Source organism: Halichoerus grypus, chromosome 8, assembly GCF_964656455.1.
Source record: "Halichoerus grypus chromosome 8, mHalGry1.hap1.1, whole genome shotgun sequence".
Taxonomy (NCBI): Eukaryota; Metazoa; Chordata; class Mammalia; order Carnivora; family Phocidae; genus Halichoerus; species Halichoerus grypus.
The window spans coordinates 79,605,974-79,621,880 of record NC_135719.1 but is presented as its reverse complement, the minus strand read 5'-3'; the positions used below and the strand labels follow the sequence as shown (position 1 = coordinate 79,621,880).

At 36.7% G+C, this 15,907-nt stretch overlaps 1 protein-coding gene across 10 annotated transcripts in view; it reads left to right on the top strand.

The window, feature by feature from the left end:
- HNRNPC (heterogeneous nuclear ribonucleoprotein C) overlaps window positions 1-15,689 on the top strand; it is a 53,576-nt gene extending 37,887 nt beyond the window's left edge. For 8 of the 10 annotated variants that reach the window (XM_036117928.2, XM_036117926.2, XM_078053438.1 and 5 more), the window contains 4 exons: window positions 13,832-13,992; window positions 14,703-14,816; window positions 15,059-15,219; window positions 15,319-15,689. In XM_036117928.2, the coding sequence (XP_035973821.1) occupies window positions 13,832-13,992; window positions 14,703-14,816; window positions 15,059-15,219; window positions 15,319-15,402 (520 nt within the window). In that variant the 3' untranslated portion in view covers window positions 15,403-15,689. The remainder of the gene's footprint in view (window positions 1-13,831; window positions 13,993-14,702; window positions 14,817-15,058; window positions 15,220-15,318) is intronic. The other 2 variants (XM_078053440.1, XM_078053441.1) reach the window with 1 other exon arrangement.
- The last annotated feature ends 218 nt before the right edge of the window (window positions 15,690-15,907 follow it).

Below are 15,907 nucleotides of genomic sequence, written 5' to 3'. Positions count from 1 at the left end.
ACTTGTTCTTTATGTGTGACAGTAGTCTTACCAACTAATGCATAGTAAAATGAACAATGGTTAGTGTTTGTTTTCTAGACACCTTTTTATTTTAACTCTTCTAAAACATCTCAATTTAAATATATGTAAAAGAACAGATGGGGCACCTGGGTGGCTCAATCAGTTAAGCATGTGACTCCTGATTTCAGCTCAGGTACTGATCTCAGGGTTGTGAGATTGAGCCCCTCCTTGGGCTTCACACTGGGCGTGAAGCCCCCTTAAGATTCTCTCTCTTCCTCTCCCCCCTCACGCCCCAAAAAAGAATAGTGCACAGTAGAAGATAAAGACTGCTTTTATAAACATAATCCCAGTACCATTTATAGTTAAAATAATATTTCTTAATCTCATCTGCTTTCCGCAGACTTGATACTGTGGGTTATATTTTAGCATGTTTCTCTGCCACCTCTATTTTGTCTGACCTGCTGGATAGATTTGCAGGCTTGATAAGATTTCAGGTTCTATTTTCTTTTTTTTTTTCCTTTCCTTTAGGGATGAGGGAACATGAGGGGGTTGTGGGAAAGAAGAGCAGAATACTTCATTAAAGGCATTATGCGTTTTAGTTATCATTAGCCTGATTTTTGACAAATTTTAAGAATGCAGGAAGCATTGGGTGTTGTATAAGGAGATACACTTTAGATGTCAGGAAGTATGTAATTAACAATTGTTTTCTTAGGAGAGTTAGAATGACCTGTATTTTTGTTTGGGGATGAGTGGGCATTTGTGATCAAGTCCCAAGGATTGTAAATACTTTACCTTTAAAACTGGAGGGTAATCAAATGTTAAGACTTAACCAAGTCACTTATATTTTAGTATGTTGTCTACTGAGGAGACAACGGGATCAGATTCTGTAGCTTTATGCTACATCCTGCAGTGATTTTAATTCGGAGTATAGGCGGAAAAGTTAAAACTGTTACCTGTGATCATTAAAGGTAACCATAGTTTGGAAGGATTCTCAGTACAGGGTGCTGTTCTTCCAAAGTTAAATAAACGTATTTCTTAATATCTTAGCATTATTACAGTGATCAGATTGTACATTGTAATGATGTAAAAGTCAAAATAATTATTAGGTTTTTTCCGTAAGTTACCTTTTTCACTGATTATCTGAATTAGGCCTGTCTTTTGTTTTTGTTCCTAAGGCCATTCCTAATTTTATAGGTGTTGGACATTTTGGGATGGATTTTAATAAAAATTGCTGATATATGTTAGATGTATTAATATTTTGACAAACTGTCCACTCTGTTTCACATACCAGATTCATTAACCAAAACATTTTTTTCTGGTAGGATACAGCCCCAAAAGTAGTTTTTGTTGTTGTTTAATGATGACTACTGATGGGCATCTATGTATAAAACTAAGGGAGTTGCGTCACACCTGTGTGCAAAACAGTACTGTTTGTTGATGCTGAAAGCCTGAAAACGTGTAAGCTTCTGACAGATCCAATTTCAGTTGTGTCCTATTGCGAATCTTGTTGCTTTTAGGAAAATTGTTGCTGTAGGACCTTGTGTGAGCAGTTGCTTTGAAATACTGAATTTGAAATTTATTTCTAATTTAATTATAATAATAATAATAATTTAATTAAAATCTCCACATTGAGTTTTAGTCATTCACTTTTGAAATTATGGATCATTAGAAAGGCTGTATGTGTTCTCGTGCCAGAAGTGTTGTAATAAAAATATTTAGCACGTTATTGGAAATACACGGGCATTAAAGCTCTATTTTTTTGAGGAATCTTAACCTTTTAAGCAAAATTGGAATATACTACAAGTAGATCTGAAAGTTCTTAGGCTGACATATGCACGGAATTGATGTTTGCCATAGTTAAACTGGCATTATTAAAATCATATTTGACTTGTGTTTACTATTTGTGCCACAAATATTTAGTGTTTCCTTAAGTAAAAAACTATCCATTTTTAGAAAAATACTGAGATTCTATGGATTTTAATCAGTTGTGGTCCCACTTTTGTTTCCCTTACAAGATAACCCATGAAATTGTTCTGGAATTACATGTGGTAATGGTTGCACAAGTTTGTGTACATTTATTCTATGGTATGAGAGTCATATGTCAATTTAAATGAAAAGGAAACTACCCAGTTATGGACAGCCACGTAATTCTCCTTATTCTATTGAGGACTTGAGAGCACAGGAAAAAGTGTCTTATTAGGTTTGACAGTAGGCTATAATATGAAAGCTGAGACACAATAAACATCTGGTAAGTGATGGTTCAAAAAGATCCTGATTTTAGTTCAGTGTGATCTGAGGACTTTATAATAAAAATCACACATTGCATATGGTATGTGAATAATAATGTAAACAGTGTATAAGTGATTGGACTGTAAAAATTCTTCCATCAGAGCTTTTTCAGAGTGCTATTTTTATTCCATATCGAAGTATATGAAGTAAATATGCCGGCACACCATGGATAAAAAGAATGGAATACATCAACTCACATATCAAATACAGTGCGTGTATGACAAGCCGTATATTACTTAATGAAGAAACTGTTGTAGCAAGCATGGTATGATACAGTGAAGAAGGTGATGTGGAATTAATATCAGCTGCTGTGTTCCCTTCATTGTATAGGATTGTGTCATAGGAAGATGAGTAGTTTCCTTTTGTGGAGCTCCACGCTCTGGTAAGATTTAAAGAGCCCCCAGGTAGTTTCACAAAGTGCTATATTTCAACTTGCTTTTGATACTAAGTAGGAGGTTTTGCCACAGATAGGGTAAAGGTACGGAGTTGTAAATATCCCTGGTTATATTTGGGGAGCAGCCAGTTGTAATTGGAAAGAGTGTTGGTTGGGTCCCTGGGTGGCTCAGTAGGTTAAGCATGTGTCTGCCTTCAGCTCAGGTCATGATCCCAGGGTCCTGGGATCAAGCCCCACATCAGGCGCCTTGCTCAGTGGGGAGCATACTTGTCCCTCTCTCTCTCTGTCAAATGAATAAATAAAATCTTAAAAAAAAAAAAGAGCGTTGGTTGTAGAGGGCTTTGTATGGCACGTTAGGCGTATGTCCCGTAGGCAGAAATAACTTAGAAACAGCTTCATGGCTAGAAAAGAGAAATTGGAGGGGAAAAAGGATGTTTTAAGTAGTTAACATTGTAAATGTTGGAACGGAGAGGAGGTACAGGAATTTCTGAGGTAGACTGGTCTTGGTGTAATTAAAGTTATGAGAGTAAGTGTTTTGAAGGGAGAAAATAAGTATAGCTTAGATTTTTATCTTTTAAGATTATACTAGTAAAGGTTACATGAAAGGTTTAGAGGGCTTGAGTTGTTTGAATTTTGGGAAAAAATTTTGTTGATATTTCTCTTAACAGCTCTTCTAGAAGGTATCCTAGTAGACAGTGGAGAAAAGTAGTTGAGGTGAAGTACAGTGGTAGAGAACTCTCCATTGAAATGCAAGACAAGGAAAGAGGCTAGCCATCATATTAAACCAGTATTTAAACCCTTATTTTGTTCTAGGCACACAGAGTTTTAGGTTTTGGATTAATAAATTACAGAAATAGTGACTATAGATCATAGCCCCTCCCCCCATGTTACTGAGATTAGTGGGACTATCATCTTGCCTCCCCCTTTTTTTCCATTTTTCTGATATTCCTGAGTAGCAGTGGACCTGAAGGAAGAGCACATAAAGTATTCAGGTTTTGAAGAATTGGGTGAGACCATCCACTTGGAAAGGCATGTGATTCAGACCAACGCGGTTCTTAGCTACTTGGGAAAGCTAAGGGATGCCTTCGTAGATGTCATTTTAAGCATAAGGTGAAATTTTGGATTTCCTCTGAGCCCCTCTGATGGTTTTATTTTGCATTGGAACATGATCATGTCATTGTTGCTAGGAGGATTTTAGTTAAGGGCATAGTTTAGTACAAATATACTTTCAACATAAACCTGGTATTATTGACTTAAAATTTTGACAGTACATTCTTTATTTCACTTAGCATTCATTTTGGGCTGTTTGCTTATTTTTCTATGTGTCTTGGACTCTTGGTAAGTAGGAGGGACATACTTTTTTCTTGGGAAAACATTTGACCCTCAGTTATGGACAGCCAAGTAATTCTCATTCTTCTGTGGAGGACTTTGGAGTGCAGGAAACAATACGTAATTATTAGGTTTGACAGTAGGCTATAGTATGAAAGCTGAGACACTATAAACACCTGATAAGCAAATGATGGTTCAAAAAGACCCTGAGAATCTGCTCTATGATTCTGAATTAAATGCCGTTATGGTTATAACCTCTAATTGAAAGATGGCCTCTGCTGTTTTAGGATACTTTTAATTCAGGTAGATTTTGTCATTCTCCTTGACAATTTTTTTTTCTTTTTAAAATTTAGCTTTATTGAGAGAGATGTATAGTATATATACATATTATAAAGTTTTTATTTTTAAAAAATTTTTAAGAGATTTTATTTATTTGAGAGTGAGAGCTGAGGTGGGGGAGGAAGAGGGAGTAGCAGACTCCCCACTGAGCAGGGAGCCCTATGTGGGGCTCGATTCCAGGACCCTGGGATCATGACCTGAGCTGAAGGCACTTAAATGACTTAAGCCAGCCAGGCACCCCTATAAAATTCATTTTAAAGTATACAATTCAAATTAGTACATTTAGAGTTGTGCAGTCATGACCACCGTGTTCTAATGTTAGAACATTCCATCATACCAAAAATAAACACTTGTTAACAGTCATTCTTTATTTTTCTGTCCCTGGACCTAGCAACTACTAACCACTTTCTATCTATAGATTTGCCTACTCTGGACATTTCATATCAGTGGATTCGTACAGTATTTGTCTTTTATGACTGATTTCTTCCTCTTAATACTTAATGGTTCATCCACGTTGTACCATTTGTTAGTACTTCATTCCGTTTTTGTTTTGTTTGGTTTTTAATTTTATTTGAGAAAGAGCATGAGCAGGGAGGGGGTGGGGAGGGAGAGGGAGAAGCAGACTCCCTGCTGAGCAGGGAATCCAGTGTAGATCCCAGAACCCCAGGATCATGACCTCAGCCGAAGGCAGAGGTTTCACTAACTGAACCACCCAGCAATATAATTGGTGGATTATATTCCATTGTATGGATGATACCGTGGATAAATATGGTTTATCCGTTCATCAGTTGGTGGACATTGGAGATGTTTTCACATTTTGAATGATGCTACTGTGGACATTTGTATACACATTTTTTTGCGTAGCTAAGTCTTGTTTTCATTTCTCTTGGGTATATACTAAGAGTAGAATTGCTGGGTCTTAAACGGTATTTCCATGTTTAACCTGAGGTGCTGCCATACTGTCTTTCAAAGCAGTTGTACTATTTTACATTCCCATCAGCCACGTATGAGGATTCTCCTCTCTCCACATACTTGCCAGCATTTGCTGCATTATTATTTGTCCTTGTTATTTAACTACTAGTTCGAGGGTGAGCAGTGTTATCCCATTGTGGTTTTGATTTGCATTTTCTTAAAAACTAGTGATGTTGAGGGGCACCTGGCTAGCTCAGTCGAAAAAGCATGCAACTTTTGATCTCAGTTGTGAGCTCAAGCCCCACATTGGATGTAGAGATTACTAAAAAAAATAAACTTAAAAAAAACTAATGACTGAGTATTTGTGTTCTTACTAGATACTTGTTTATTTTTGGAGAAATGTGTTCAGATCCTTTGCTCGTTTTTATATTGGGTTTTCTTGTTGAATGTAAGGCTTTGTATATTGTAAATACACGTCTATGGATACCATATCTGACACTGACATTTTTGAGGTTTATTACTGTTTTCAGTTTTTTTTATAGTTTCACCATTCTACCTTGTGTTCACAGGAGATGTGTTAACTGTCACTTTATACTAAGGACATTTACTAGTTTATAAAGATTAAGGTTTTATTATAGACTGAAAAATTACAGAATTCTAAGCTGTGTTTGGAAATTATATATAGGCAATAGATACCTATGGAAACAACAAAATAGAACGGTGTCCGATAGAACTTTCTGTGCTGATAGAAATATTCTGTATCTACAAGGTTAGTGTGGTAGACATTAGTCAGATACAGCTTTTCTGCATTGAAAATGTGGCTAATGTGACTAAGGAACTGAGACTTTAATTTGAATAGCCACATGTGGCTAATAATTACTCAGCTTGACACTGCAGGTCTAGGGTGCTGCAAAGTTAAGCCTTACTGGGTCTAATGAATTTTGAGTAGTTTTGAGTATGAGAATTGTAATGACTGAAGACTTCTCTTCAAGCAGGAGGTTAGAGAACTCAGACTGCAATTTTAGAACAAAGCTGACAAGGAATATTGATGGGTTGGTTAGGGTTATCCAAGAAACTAAATTTCCAGGGAAAAAGAAGGTACCCTTTGATAAATAGGATAAGATTATATTTTGATATGCCCTCTTAACTGTAATCCAAGGAATGAAAAAGTCCAACAAATAGAATTTGACTTATTCAGGCAGATAAACTTTTTTTCTAGGACCTTTATTACCTTACAATAATAAATGTACTTACTGTCAGATTAGTGGAGTTTAGCAAGGGAAAGAAATTCTTAGGGTACAAAATATGTAATAGCAGGAGAAACTTAGCAGTGGAAATTTTTGTTTGTGATTTCCTTAAGGCAAGTATGACATGATAGTCTCATCACATCCATTATTGGAAGATCTGATTTTTATTTTGTAATAGCTTGGAAAATGATGCGATTTTGTGGTAGATTATTATATTCAACTTATTTTTGCCTGATTTTCCTAGGGGGGAACTCCCAATAGTCTTTATAAAGCTAGGAAAAGACCAGGTCAGTGCTCCTGGCTTTCCTGCTATAAAGATAGTTTAGTGTGTTGTGTTGATAGTGTTGTTTGTGACAAGTTCTTTCCTAGAGGCCACTTTAGGAGAGACATTGTTGTGTTCACCAAGGGTGCTGCGGTGGAAAATAAATGGTCTCAGAGAAGATGGGTTGGTTGAACACATAGCGAGATGGGAAGCAGTTGGAGAGTTCTGAGGTAATCCAGACAGATTTGCTTACAGATCAGTGTGAAGGCTGAGAGAGGAATCAGATGTCACCAAAGTTTTGGCCTGGACAACCAGAGACTTGGAATTTACAGAACCAGTGATAGGAGAAGAACATGGGAACTAGATTGGAGAGTGAATATTCACAGATTGGTCATGGATATGTTTGTTAGACATTCATTTTGAGAGATGTTAATTAGGCAGTTGTTTATACAGAGACACAGTAGTGTCTACTTATAGGTTGTAAAACCCACAATATTGGATGAATGAAGATAGAAAGTAGAGATCCCTGGAACACTGCAACTTTGCAAGACTGGGGAGAGGGGAATCAGGATGGGTAATTGAGAATGCCATAAAGGAAGAAACCTGGAGAAAAACCAGAAGCTTGAAGTGTCCCAGCTGTGTGAATATTAATACATATTAATAGTGTACTCTAAAGAGTAGAGGGATGAACTGCAAATGTTAAGTAATACGAAAAATTAAAAATGCGTGGGGATCATTGGTGACTTCAACAAGGGTAGGTTTTGATAATGGTCAGGCAGAAACATTACAGGGAGATTTCAAGAATGGAGAAAGATAAAAATAGGACACCTTTTTACATACAGCAGAATTTACTCTACAGTTTTAACATACATAGTATGAACAAGGTATAGTATCTACCAGTATAATCAAGATATAGTTCCATCCTTCCCAAAAATTCACCATGTAGCACTTTCCTAGTCAGTTTCTCCACCCTAGCCCTTGGCAAACCACAAATCTGTGTTCTCAGACAACTACTTAAAAGAAATTTTATTGTAAGCTAAAGAAGTGTACTCGTCTGGCCTGGCTTGGTAAAATGAGAATATAGGAATGAATGTGCTTACATGTTCTTAACATACGGTCTGTAAACAGTATTCTCAATAAATACTCTTTTTTAATTTTGGCTTTATAAAAAAAATAAAAAATTGTACCACACTTGACAGTTTTTAAGACGTTATCTTTGTAAAAGACCCAATGACATTTGGGGAGTAGTATATATGTTAACATTATGACAAATGAATAAGGTCATAATTCTTGGGAAATTGTGTCTATTAAAGATTGTCACCTGGATGTAAAGTTTGATATAAGCAGAAGCAGAGATTTTAAAAAAAAAAAAAAAAATTTTTTTTTTTTCCCTGAACATAGTCTTCAATCCAGTACTGTTCCTGAATGGATTTATCAAAGCAACCCATATATTTTATCGCTCAGATTATTTTTTGTTTAGAAAATTTTCAGGTGAATTTTCAAGTTGTCTTTTCTGGAAACGTGATTTTGTGTTAATATAGCTTCCTAGATGAATCTGTCAAGACAAATCACTATATTTTCTTAATTTTAAGGTGTAGCTTTTATTTTTTTAAATACATAAAATTGGGTGCATCTTAAAATGAGTAGGTATAGTTAATTTTTTTCCCTCTCGCAGAGTTGTAAATAAATCAGTGAGGCAATTTTCAGTTGTATGTATTGAAATTTCAAATGTTATCTTTGAATTTGCAAAAATACCCCTAAATACTAAACCCACAGTTCTTTCTGAAAGATTGTAGAACCATTTACTCATTGGCAACATTGTTTCTACATCTACAGGGGCTGTTAATTCCTTCTTTTTGTCAGCAGGAATGCATGTGCTGTTCCGAGCGTTGATCATTGTTCTTTGGGCAGTGTTCTTAAACCCACAAAGGTGGTTAGGTAATCTTTGTTTTTCCTTTAGTTAACAACATTGTTTTTTCTTTAAAATTTAATAGTTTGGGTGCCACTATATATTGAATGATCCTTTGTAGCATACTGGTTTGTCCTTTAGTCCCTTTATCATTAAGGGTGAGCAGGGCTTGCTCAAGTTTTTCAGTAGTATAGATCATCTATATCTTTAATGGACCATTGGATAAAGGCAACACAAAGCTAAGGAACATAAAGTACAACTCTGCAAATTTATATTGGTAATTGGCACTCTCTCCATAAATTGCATTAGCAAAACAAGTTTAAGTTCATAGTTTCATTTCAGCTTCTCCCAAGAAGACTCACCAAGGCAGCATGTTTGTGGAAAAATACCTGCAAATAAGGCTTAGAAATTGTTTCTTTAGAAATAAAACACAAATTATAAAAATTTAGCTAGTTGATTTATTTTTAAGCACAACAAGCATTTTGGCAACATGAAAACAGGTTTTTTGGAATCCATTTTTTTTCATAAGTTTCATACTTACATTTTAATGTAAACCTGAATTAAACGTTACATAGACATTTTAAAGCTCCCCCCTTCATTCTTATATAAGTAAAGCAGAATCAGTAGCCTACTCCTAAATCTTTGAGATTTAAAGAAATACTATTAAAATTACATTAGGGTGAACTTAAAAATTTTTAGTTTTGGGCGCCTGGGTGGCTCAGATGGTTGAGCTCTGCCTTCTGCTCAGGTCATGATCCCAGGGTCCTGGTATTGAGTCCCGCATCGGGCCCCCTGCTCGGGAGGGGGCCTGCTTCTTCCTCTCCCTCTGCTGCTCCCCCTGCTTGTGCTCTTTCGCTCTGTCAAATAAAGAAATAAAAATCTTTTAATAAAAAAAATTTGGTTTTTAGTTAAGTATTTGTCTACATGTTAAAATGAACTTTATACCATAATCTTTAATTGTGCATTTAAGGTAATTTCATTGTGTTACTTTTACTACATTAAAAATGAATTACATGATTTTTTTAAAAGTCTGAGGGGTTGTACTATCTCTATGAAAAAAGTTCTGGTAGTTTTAAAAGATAATGGAAAATAGTTATCTAATCATTCAAATACAGTTTCTTAGAAGCTTTTATAAGGAATGGGAAAGAACTATCCAGAAATATTTTGTAATGTTCAGAGATATTAATTACTGAAAGCCTTGATTCTTGAATAGTATATAAGGAGTGCGTGCTGAAGGTTAACCCTGGATGGTATGGTGGGAAACCTGTAGTTGAAGTTGTAGATTGTCACAGGAGAGTGAGCACACTGACGAGAATAAAACTTAAAACAATTGCAGTAGCAAAGAGTCTTCACTCAGGGCTTTAGTTTCAACTCTTTAAGTGAATTGTTGGTGCACTGGTTTATGTCTAGAGTCATGGTGGCTAGAGTTTGAGGTGAGTATCTCATCAACTGGGAGTTTATGTAACTAGTAAATACTGGAGCTAGGATGCTGCTCTTTGACTCTTAAACTCTGTACATAATTTTTGCTGTTGTTTCCCATGGTTTCCTCTAGATGTATCCCACAGAGTACATTTTACTGATACTTCCTGGGATTTTGTTCCTATCATTTTCTTAAAAATCCTTCTTTTTGAATCTCATGAATTTGTACTTAGTTTTGTCTGGACTTCTCTAAATTAAAGCACATTTTAGGTGGCTGGCTTAGTCGGTAGAGCATGTGACTCTTAGGTGGTGAATTCGAGCCCCATGTGTGGCATAGAGTTTCGTTTCTGAGAAATGAGCACTCATTCTAGATTTGGTCTTGTTCCTGCATCAGTGATTTTTAACTTTATTGTGAGTAGGTACGTTCATAGTATTTTAGCAGTTTGAGAGATCCTCACACATTCTAAAGCCCAAACAACATGGTAGCCTGTAAAATCAGTCCTAGGAAAATCAGGGGTAAGCAGGGAGAAACAACATCTTGAAATTTCATTGTAGATAAAAAATAATGAAGCAGAAGAAAATACTTCCTGACACTTGAATGAAATTATAATGGGATTGCATATTTAAACTGAATTTGATAAACCATTGTTGTACAGGGAGGAGGGAGTAATCTTATTAGATTGCTCTTACCTATAAATTATAGCATGTAGCTTTTATTTTTTTTATGATTTATTTTAGAGAGAGTACACAAGTGTGGGGGGAGGAGCAGAGGGAGAGAGAAAAGCAGACTCCCTGCTTTAGCCTAGAGCTGATGTCATGACCCTGAGATCATGACCTGAGCTGAAATAAAGAGATGTTTAACCGAGCCGTTATTTTATTTTATCTTATTTTTTTAAGTAATCTCTACACCCAACATAGGGCTGGAACTTAAAACCCCAAGATCAGGAGTTGCATTCTCTACTGACTGAGCCAGCCAGGCACCTCTGTAAACTTCTATTTTTAATAAATGACTTGTAATGCTTATGTTTTGCTTAGAGATTAGGACAGTTTGTCTTATCTGTTCAGATAATTACCTAGCTAATGTGCATCCAGAAGTGTTTTAATTTCTTTAAAATGGTATTTTAATGACCTTTTTTATTCGGGCTAGATTTTATACCAACACTTAAATGTCCAGATTTCTGATTTAGGGTGCAGTCGTAATTCTCTTAGGATTTAGTGCTTGTTTCTTTGGTAACAAACTTTCATGAAGGCTTTTTAATGACTTTGGCTTTATCACTAGGGAATCAGCACATGATACTGATCTTGATAAGCATGGTTTTCTTGTGGGGGAAAATGGTTACTTAATTTGTAACTAGTTCTTGAAGCTGTAGTATTTCCTATCCCTTTGACCTTGAGTGTTGTCAGAGTAGGCATAGTTTTCTCTTCATGTTTTCACAGTTGTGCACTTTGACATTTTACAAGGAAGATCTGCTTAAACTTCCTTAGAGGAGCCTTTGAGTTTTTCAAGAGTCCGTTTTTGCTTGAGCAGCAGTTAAGTTCCATGGCACTAAAAGCCCTTTAGCACTACCAGTTGGTCTTCTGAAACTTTTTTTTTTTCTTCTGAAAACTAGAGCATTTGACTTCTATTTGTATTTGTGGGGCCATTACACAGATTTAAAACTGCATTTCTTGCCTCATTTTCATTGTGATGATTTACCTGCATCAGGTGAAATTGTATGGTTCAAAAGGAAGTTCCAGTGCCTACAAATAGAGGGAATCTGGAATGGCAAGATAATTGGTTTAGAGACTGGTGCCCTTTCCAGTGAGTGGGTTGGTTGGAAAGGGGTGGGTAGGTAGTTTAGATCCAACAGTATTGGGTCATGAGATGTTTCATGCCCAAAGATATAGATAACTCACCTTCGTTTACCTCCAGAATTACTTTTAAAATATCATCTTGCACAAAGGAGAGTGGTTTCTGAATTATTTTATATTTTATTTTATAGTTTTGAATTACACTGTGGGACATTAATGGACCAAAAGAAGAAAAGCTTTATGTATGGAAAGTAGTGGTGATAATAAAATGTTACTATATTTTTTGTTTGTGCTAATTCCCATAAACCAATTAAAATTGACAAATTAACAACTCATTTACAATTTGATGCAGGACTCCTATGTGGCTCAGTTGGTTAAGCATCTGCCTTTGGCTCAGGTCATGATCCCAGGGTTCTGGGATCAAGTCCCACATCAGGCTCCTTGCTCAGCGGGGAGCCTGCTACTCCCTCTGACTGCTGCTTCCCCTGTTTGCACATGCTACCTCTCTCTCTCTCTCTCTGGCAAATAAATAATCTTTTAAAAAATTTGTCTGCTGAGAAAAAGCCTGTAGAAGCATTAATAATACTTTACTTTCTGAATCCTACATTGTCTTATTTCCTGGGACTCAAAACTTATAAAGTGTTCCTTAATAGAACTTAGAACAAGAATTATGAGTGCTTTAGTAATTTATACCACATAGTTGATTCTTTAGTGCTTGACAAATTAATAACTACTGTGCTTCAAGGGAAAAAGTATTGGGTGGTCTTGACTAAAAACTGCTTGATTGAAAATTACTAACTTGTACCCTCACTTGTTCGGCAGTGTACCTAATGTGCTCTTTCTTAATTTAGGAAAATGTTCCTGTCATAGCTACTCCTAGAAAAAAATGAGCTACTAGTATATTAAAGTAGGATGGAAAAAACATTGGGTTGAGGAAAGTTAGCTACTAAAAAGGTGCAGAACAGAATTAAAAAGATTTTTTTCCATGGTAGGTCTTACCTTCTTATGTTGCCAGTCTATTGTAAAAATAAAAACATGGAATGTAGAGGTTTTCTAGAACTATTATCCATGTAAGTTTTTTTTGTTGTACTTTGAATTTTCTCTTTACAAAAATGAAAGTCATTACCAAGCCATCACTTCAAGGTGTATCGTTAGCAGTTACTGGGATACTTCTCCACTGGAAGCAGCAGTTAAGCAACCAGTGGTTTTGTGTTTGTTTGTTTGTTTGTTTTTGAGAGCTGAATGTATGCTGCACAGTGGATTTAGGCACTAGTGAATAGTGAACAAAACAGACCGTATTCTCCATCCTGTTGTAAATGGAACTATGAGTGCATCCTCTGCTTAAGTGTTGTTAGAATGGATCATGGCTTTTTATACAAAGCTAACACATATGAATGGCCCTTTGTTTTTGTAGGCCAAAACTGGTTAATACTATCAGTTTTATAGGGTTCAATTTAGTATCGCTAACTAATGGGATTTAACTCACAATAAACACCACTGTTTGCAGACTCCGTTAATTGCAACCCCTTTTTGTATTTTATTTGGGATTGTTTGTGTTTTATTTATTTATGAATTATTGTAGCATATATAGAGAGTAAAATCACAAAATGTGTATATTTTGTGTGTATATATATACAAATACATATGTAGGCTATTCATTGTACAAAGTAATGCTTTATTAATACTGCCAGAGTACAGAGGAATCTTTTATGTCCATCCCTTAAGGCCAACCAACTATCATTGGATATGCGTGTGTGTATGTAGTATTTTCTTTGAGTAGCTGCTGTATTCAAAACGGCAAAGAAGGTAGGTTTTTACTGGACTTTTGAATGAAATTAGCAAAAAGACACAAGTTGAGGGACAATGAACATTTATAAAGGTCACTGATCAATCTTGCTGACTTAGTTGTGAAGGAATTCTGTTTTCCTTTTATCCAATAGGATGTATAGTTACCCAGCACGTGTTCCTCCTCCTCCTCCTATTGCTCGGGCTGTAGTTCCTTCAAAACGCCAGCGTGTATCAGGAAACACCTCACGAAGGGGCAAAAGTGGCTTCAATTCTAAGAGTGGACAGCGAGGATCTTCTTCCAAGTCTGGAAAGTGTATGTATTATTATTGCAGCTTTGTGATTCTGCTATTTCTTGTGTGTTGAAATAGGGAAATTGGGGTGCCTGAGTGGCTCAGTCATTAAGTCTTCGGCTCAGGTCATGATCCCAGGGTCCTTGGGATCCAGCCCTGCATTGGGCTCTCTGCTCAGCGGGAGGCCTGCTTCTCCCTCTCGCACTCCCCCTGCTTGTGTTCCCTCTCTCGCTGTCTTTCTCTCTGTCAAAATAGATAAATAAATCCTTTAAAAAAAAAGATTAAAAGAAATAGGGAAATTAATGTAGTTAATAATGTTCAGGGTTTGTACAAAGGGCTTTGTATAAACAAAACAATGGAAGAGGAGAAGATAGTAGTGATTAAGGGGCCAATTAAAGTTTTAGACTTTAGGGAGCTAAGCACTTGTGAATTTACAAAATGTGTAAGTCAGTCAAACAGTACAAAAAGTGCTTTCAAATATAATTGAGGTCTTTAGTGGGCCTACGAAAGTAAGAATACTGTTGCTAAGGGAGTAGGCACATTAGATTTAGTTTTTAGCTACCAACTAAAAAAATGAGGATCCCCATGACTGGAACAGTATATGATCCTGGCTCCATTTCTCCCCCGGGATCTCCTGCTGGCTATTGCCATATGGTTTAGTTGGAAATGTGTTTCGGCATCTGGTAGCTTCTGGTAGAGTTGATTCTAATCTAGAGTTTTGTTTGTATTAAAGTGAAAGGCGATGACCTTCAGACCATTAAGAAGGAGTTGACCCAGATAAAACAAAAAGTGGATTCTCTACTGGAAAGCCTGGAAAAAATTGAGAAAGAACAGAGCAAACAAGGAGGTAAATGGTCTTGCCGCTTGTTGGGTGTAAAATTGGGTTAGTTACCAAAGGTAGTTGAAGGTATATGTTGGAATAGTGGGATATAAAGCAACTGAATATGAAACTTGGGGAATTTGAATTGGGAAGGGCATTTGTGCGGGAGGATTTAGATTTGTGCTGCAGTTCTGTGATCATTAGTGGGGATTGTCTACATCCTGTGGACATTACTTGCCCCTAGACAGACTTGTCCTTCTCATCCCCAGTAGAGATGAAGAATGATAAGTCAGAAGAGGAGCAGAGCAGCAGCTCCCTGAAGAAAGATGAGACTAATGTGAAGATGGAGTCTGAGGGGGGTGCAGATGACTCTGCTGAGGAGGGGGACCTACTGGATGATGATGATAATGAAGATCGGGGGGATGACCAGGTGAAAACCACGGGAAAGGAAAGAAAGAGGTGGTGGAGGGGGGAGCAGGGACACATGGAGTGCCTCTAACTCCATCCTGTTTGTGTCTGTTTCTCACAGCTGGAGTTGATCAAGGATGATGAAAAAGAGGCTGAGGAAGGAGAGGATGACAGAGACAGCGCCAATGGCGAGGATGACTCTTAAGCACATAGTGGGGTTTAGAAATGTTGTCCCATTATTTCTTTACCTAGGCGCTTGTCTAAGATCAAAATTTTCACCAGATCCTCTCCCCTAGTATCTTCAGCACATGCTCACTGTTCTCCCCCTTCCTTGTCCTTCCCATGTTCATTAATTCATATTGCCCTGCGCCTAGTCCCATTTTCACTTCCTTTGACGCTCCTAGTAGTTATGTTAAGTCTTACCCTGTAATTTTTGCTTTTAATTTTGATACCTCTTTATGACTTAACAATAAAAAGGATGTGTGGTTTTTATCAACTGTCTCCAAAATAATCTCTTGTTATGCAGGGAGTACAGTTCTTTCCATTCATTCATACATGAGCTCCAGTAGTTGCTTCCCTAACTGCAGAGGCAATCGCATTAGTTGAGTAGCACCTGAGAGCAGCTTTGAGTTAGAGGTATGTGTGTTATACCCCACATAAGAGTGCTATGTGGGGCTGTTCAACACAAATGTAACAATGTATTTTTGTGA